The following is a 6,333-nucleotide window of genomic DNA, read 5'->3' on the forward strand; positions in this document are numbered from 1 at the left end:
CGACCTCAATAAGTGATCAACAATCACATGTCCCTCAAATAAGTGATAATATATCACATTTATCCGGGAGTCAAGTTCGTCTCTCTGCTGTACGAAAGTACTGACCTGTTCACGGACTTACTCTTGTGCCCTTCATGCATCGAAAATCAAGTTCCTCATCAATAAGTGATTCTATCACATAGGGCTTGGTTTCAATCAAAATAAGTGAGAATCTCACATCATATACGGTCAAACAGATGATAAACGGTATACTCACCGGTAAGATGAACCCTCGTGCATACCTTGATACGGGAATGTGTCGTGTGTGGATGAACACTGGTCGGTAAGTATAATTCATACCTTAATGTATCCCCTCGCCATGATTACATCTGATAAGTTGAGCTTATGTGGATAACAATGCCGATAATCGTTATAGGATGCTTATCTAAATGTTAACTAATTAAACATCAAGAGCGTTTTGGCATGACCGTACACTGATATGATTCTCTTACCCTCGAAACTCGCAAAAAGAATGTCTGTAAATATTTGTTTACTGCCTTTAGTTTATGCATCTTTGTATATATTTATTTATTGTTTTCTGTCTTTACATCTGATAAGTTGAGCTAATGTGGAACTCGAGTCTATCCTACCCAAAATCCTGATTGTAAGCCGGAAAACAATTGCACCTTCATAATCTGTCGAAGTTAACAGATCTTGAAAGTTAAAGGATTAAAAATGATCATTTTTTAAACTTTCAAATTGTTGTCGGTCAGTGTTTGATTGAGATATGGTCACATAGGTGTCATTTGTTTAAATGTTAACTATATTCCAAGTGGTTGTTCTCATTATGCGTTTAGATTTCTTGTGTGTGCAGATGCTAAAGGCGAGGAGAACATGTTCGGTGACAAGCTTTGGAATGAAGACACGACGTGAAGGCACTCAAAAGAGAAAAATGATCGAGTTGCCGCTGACCCTTCATCAACACCACAAGGATCTGAAGAATTGACAAGTCAAAAGATTCACGAGCATGACTCAATGGAGAGTTCATTCTAAGGGAGAGTTTGTTAACGCACTTTCTAAATGAAATGGGGATTTTGTTGATACACTTTCTTATTACGACGCGTGTAGACTTTGAAGATCTTCCGACATGAAAGACATGGAAGTCGAACCATCACAGCAGCGTCCAAGGGGGAGTTTGTTGATACATTTTTGTGTGGAGGCGGCACGTTCGGTTCGAGCCTTTCACAGCATGAAGACCAAGTCGGATATCCTCTTATCCCACTTGGGTCCGACAACTTAATCTCAGTTGTTTTGTAACGTTAAACGAACAATGCATGTTGCATTTAGATTATTAGTTGTCTAGGTGTGTGTGTATATAGTCATTGGGCTTTGGAATTCACTTTGGGCCTTGACTTTACTTGGGCCCAAACATGACCGTGATGAAACTCCCTGATCATGACGAAACATGATGAAACACAAAGTGTTTCATCACACTAAAGGACAAAACCATGATGAAACAAAGTGTTTCATCACACTACAGGACAAAACACGGCGAAACTCCCCTGTTTCGTCGTGTGATTGGGTTTCTTCAGGCCCAATGTTGTTTCGTCGAGCCCTTTTGTGTTTCGACGTAGTTAAGGCCCAAGATACTATATAAACAGCTTTCTAGTTTCACTTTGAAACTAGAGGAGAGCATCCCTTGAGAGTTATTCTGTAAAACTGTGTGTGTATCAGTTGTTCTCGGTTCTCATCCCGTTTAATCAATAGATTGTGTTTCATTGGTTATTCCGTGTTCTTATTATCTGTCGAACCTCCTTTGATCGAAAGATAATCTTTCGACTTCGAAGGATATCCTTCGACCTGTACGAACACAGCAGACAAAAGGTGACAGGTTGGTGAAAAGGTGATTGGTTGGTAGAAACTTTCGGCAGAAAGTATGTTCAGACCATACTTTCTACCAAATCAGATTTGACAAATAAGATATTACCAAAAATGGAAGATCCTTATCCAGAAACCGGTCACCGGAGTAAGCCGGAATTTGGCCGGAAATCACCAAGTTTCTTAAAAACAAGTTCTTAAGTTACCCAACCCGTCCTTTAACATACCCAGTTAGTTTAGAACACGTTTTTACGTCAAGAAAAGCGAGAAAAACACTAAAAACGGGTGCTAAACCATGTGAGTTTTGTCCAAACATACCAAGTCTTGTATAAACTCGGTTTTTAACAAGGAAAAGAGCCACGGCTCTGATACCACTTGTAGGTCCCTCGGAGGATGAGGTTAAACCTTAACCTTGTTATGTTAACACACTAGCAAGTGCGGAATCCAAGCTAGAGTGCAAACCGAGATGAAACAAGCACAAACAAGACACACAATATTCACCGATTAACACCACTTGTATTAATACGAATGAAAGGTTCAGTTACAAAGCTATGTTTACAAATGTGTTTTGCAAACCCTCTAAAACAGTGTGTGTGTGTTCTGTGTTCTCTGTCTATCTTGTCTCTCGTCCCCCAAATGAAGTGAACACATTACACGGGTATATATACCCAACACAGGTCGTCTGGTCGAAGGATCAGATAGGCTGATTGAAGGATCAGATAGATGATCGAAAGATCATCTATCGATCTGAAACCTATCGAAGGATCCACATATATACCTCGAATGATGATATCCTTCGAGGTCCATCAACATCCATCGAAGGCTTATCTTTCGAGCTCATCGAAGGATCTAAACAATCCTTCGATGACTCATCCTTCGATGAGTCATCCTTCGACAACTCATCTACAACCATTGTCTAACTGTTTGGCCAAGTCAAACCAGGAGGATGGTTGACTTGGTCAAACTTACAGGACTAACAAAGGACATCGTTTTATATCGTGACAAAATACAGACAAAGTACAGACACAAGTGCACCAACATTCAGAATGTTCAAGTTTACATTCTTGAAGCACCTTGGTTTAGCATATTTCCCAATAATCCATAAAGGAAGTTTTTCAGAACCGTCCTCATTATAGCAAATAGCAACAGTTAGTCTTTCCTTGTCTTGTTTTTTCCCTTCAAGCTGCATTGTTGCAAGGGAATGATCCGGTTGAAGTCTAAAAAACAAACCTGTTTAAGATCAAAACATGTAAATAATTACATCACTAAAGTACAAAATATAAAATAAAATAATAAAAAAACAAACTTGTTTCATCCATATTAAAGATGTCTTTCATTTCAAACTGATCAACTTTGTCTCTTATGGATTTTAATTTGTCCTCCATGCCCTCCATTTCAACAGATCCACTCTCTCCACAACGCCGGAAATTTTTAATTCCATATCTTGCTCTGAACTTTCCAAGCCAACCAATAGAAAAAGTAAAGTATGGAGTATCCACTGGATACATATCTTTCATGATATTGAAGAATCCATTCATAGAGAGATTTTTCTAGGTCAGGAAATTTTGCCGGTTTGTGACACTTAACATCGCCTCTTTCGGGAGCAAGTGAGAGATACTCTAAATACCGCTTAACTGTATTCGATATTGTCGCTTGACTCACCTGCAAACCATAGTTACTATGAACCCATTCTTGCAATTGCTTTTGAGTGAGACTTAGATTATCCTTGTTGTGCTTGCATAATGCTCTTTGAATCTCGTCTGTCATTGTTGTTTTTTTCACACCTTTAAGATGGGAAGCCATGTTGTGTGTATGATTTGTTTGTGTTAACCTATTTTGATCTTGTATTTATATAGAAAATATTTTTAATGTCCATAAAGTGATACATTGAACACAAGAAGCATAATAAGGTGGGAGATTGAAGGTTTCTTTCAAATTGGGCCGTTCATTTGATATACATGCATTGTATACAATAATGTAGGTCCCGAAATCGGAGGACCGATTTACACAACCAAATCCTTGTTTATAACAAACAAAGTCACGTGTGCGGAATCCACGTAACTAAGCCAAATCAAACATAGAAAACAATAACAACAATGGTTTAACCAAAGAAACACAATCGTTTGATTAAACTGGATGAGAATACAAACTGATACAAACACAGTCTAGACAGAATGACTTTTTGGGTATGCTCTCATCTCTAAGTTCTAAACGAAACAGAGGGTGTCTATTTATAGCAGCCTGGGCCTTAGTGATCGACGAAACACCAAGTGGGCCGACGAAACACAAGGGTCCATATACTTGGGCCTGAAGAATCCCAAAGTCCGACCAAACAAGTTTGTTTCGTCGCAGACCACGACGAAACACAGTGAAATGGACAAGAGCCTGTTTCGTGGTCCTGTGTTCGACGAAACAACCTGTTTCGTCGAAGGCTGCAATAGTTCAGTTGTTTGCTACAAACAGACAGCAAACAACAGTTAACAAATAAACACCTACCAAAGACAGAACTACCCTTTTGTTGGTGCACTTGTGTCTGTACTTTGTCTGTATTCGGTCTGTACATAAACGATGTCCTAAGTTAGTCTGTAAGTTGACCAAGTCAACTATCCTCCTAGTTTGACTTGGCCAATATGTTGTAATGTAAAGTGTCTGAGTCGAAGGATAAGGGATCGAAGGATGATGTGGATCCTTCGATCCCCACGAAAGATATGCTTCGAACTATGGAACTCGAAAGATTACCTTTCGAGGTTCTTGCTGATCCTTCGATAGCTTTGTATTCGAAAGATGATCCTTCGAATCATCTATCGGATCCTTCGACCAAGACCTGCTGTGTATGGGTATAAATACCCATGCATTGTGTTGAGTTCATTAGACAGAGAAAGTAAGACAGATAGAACACACACATCCGAGAGATAGTCTTGAGAGCTTTCTGTCCGGAACTCACACACACACTTTGAGAGTTTACAAGTTAGGTTTGTAAACATTGTGCTTGTAACCGAAACCTTCATTTGCATTAATACAAGTTGTGTTAATCGGTGAATCCGTGTGTGTTTGTGTTTATACTTGCTTAATCCCGGTTTGCTTGCTAGATTGGATTCCGCATTCGCTAGTGGGTTAGTATAACAAGGTTTGAGGTTCGTCATCCGACAAAAGGGACCTACAAGTGGTATCAGAGCTTGGCTCTTTACCTTGTTTAAAACCGGGTTTTTCAAGTTCTTGGTGTGTGTTTGAACACTTGGTTTAACACCCGTTTTTGTTGTTTTTCTACACTTTTAAACTGGAAAACGTGTTTTTAAACCTACCGGGAGTGTTCATAAGTGGGTTGGGTAACTTAAAACTTGTTTTAGGTGACTTTGTGTTTTCCGGCGATTATTCCGGTTAAAGCTCCGGTGACTGGTTTTAGGATAAGGTTTCCTTTTTGGGCAAATTATCTTTCAAAATCTTGGTTGGTGGGAAAGTTGTCAGCCTGCCATACTCTTTGCCGAAAGTTGACCTTACCTACCCATCACCTTTTCACCAACCCGTCACATCTGTGTCAGTGTGTCAGTGCACATTCGAAAGATATCCTTCGACTTCGAAAGATATCCTTCGACATCGAAAGATCATCTTTCGATCAAGGAAGGCTCGATAGATCATCATCTTTCGACACATCCTTCGAAGTCCGAAACATATCTTTCGACTAAGGAATCTTTTCGAAAGACAATGTCCGAAAGATAGGGATTTAACTCGAAAGATAAGGATCTTTCAAAAGGGAATCCTTCGAGTTCTTGAATCTTTCGAAATTATTGTTTGAGATTCAACAGTAATCTTTCGAGTACTGTTGATCCTTCGAACAATAGTTGATCTTTCGATTGTGGTCAGTTTATTGTTAACAAGTTTCTGTGATCTCAGATCTTTCGACCAGGATCCTTCGGCTGTGTGATCTTTCTGGTGGCAATCATCCTTCGTGACTTTGACATAGAATTTATTTTTCTTGTCAAAGATGAATCCGAGTTGGTGGGGAACTCCTGCTCCAGATAATGGTGAATATACAAGTTCAGGTGTTACTCCCTCATGGTGGGGTACACCGGCTCCAGACGATGGAAAATACACGAATACAAGGTCATCTCCATTATGGGCCGAATCTCCCACACCACCTCGAATTACTGCAGAAATGTGGGCATCAGTTACCAATCAAAGGCAAAGTGAAACGATAACAACAACAACAGATTGTTTTGGCAATCCAATACAAGTTCCTGTAAAACCAGCTCCAACCACAGACATGTATGGAAATCCATTACCCCCAGTTGCCGTACAACACCATTATTCTACTGTAGAATCGTCATTTCTTAATCCCAAGAACAGTAGTCAGACAAAAACGGCGTTGTATGCTGAAATTGTCAAAGGTGTCAGCAATGGTGGATCCTCGGGGAATGATAACAGTTCTGAACATGTTAGAAGTTCAGATGAAGATGTTTCAACTTCAGTTGAGGGTGA

The 6,333-nt window shown here is 39.6% G+C and overlaps 1 protein-coding gene across 1 annotated transcript; it reads right to left on the reverse strand.

The window, feature by feature from the left end:
• Positions 1-1,919: 1,919 nt before the first annotated feature.
• Positions 1,920-3,812, reverse strand: LOC118488284 (CENP-B homolog protein 2-like). The gene is made up of 4 exons (XM_035985605.1): positions 3,357-3,812; positions 3,164-3,304; positions 2,893-3,087; positions 1,920-1,933 (listed from the first exon to the last, which is right to left on the reverse strand). Exons 1-4 carry the CDS (start codon positions 3,658-3,660, stop codon positions 1,920-1,922), a joined length of 654 nt encoding a protein of 217 aa, XP_035841498.1. The 5' UTR covers positions 3,661-3,812.
• Between the last annotated feature and the right edge of the window lie 2,521 nt (positions 3,813-6,333).

This window comes from Helianthus annuus, chromosome 16 (assembly GCF_002127325.2).
Source record: "Helianthus annuus cultivar XRQ/B chromosome 16, HanXRQr2.0-SUNRISE, whole genome shotgun sequence".
Lineage (NCBI taxonomy): Eukaryota > Viridiplantae > Streptophyta > Magnoliopsida > Asterales > Asteraceae > Helianthus > Helianthus annuus.

Bases quoted from the DNA above. Each gene is read 5' to 3' on its own strand.
- LOC118488284 (XM_035985605.1), bottom strand. From the start codon at position 3,660: ATGGCTTCCCATCTTAAAGGTGTGAAAAAAACAACAATGACAGACGAG. The intron at 3,305-3,356 runs GTGGATACTCCA...GAAAGTTCAGAG, and splicing joins TCATGAAAGATATGTATCCA to CAAGATATGGAATTAAAAAT. The intron at 3,088-3,163 runs GTTTGTTTTTTT...GATCTTAAACAG, and splicing joins CTTTAATATGGATGAAACAA to GTTTGTTTTTTAGACTTCAA.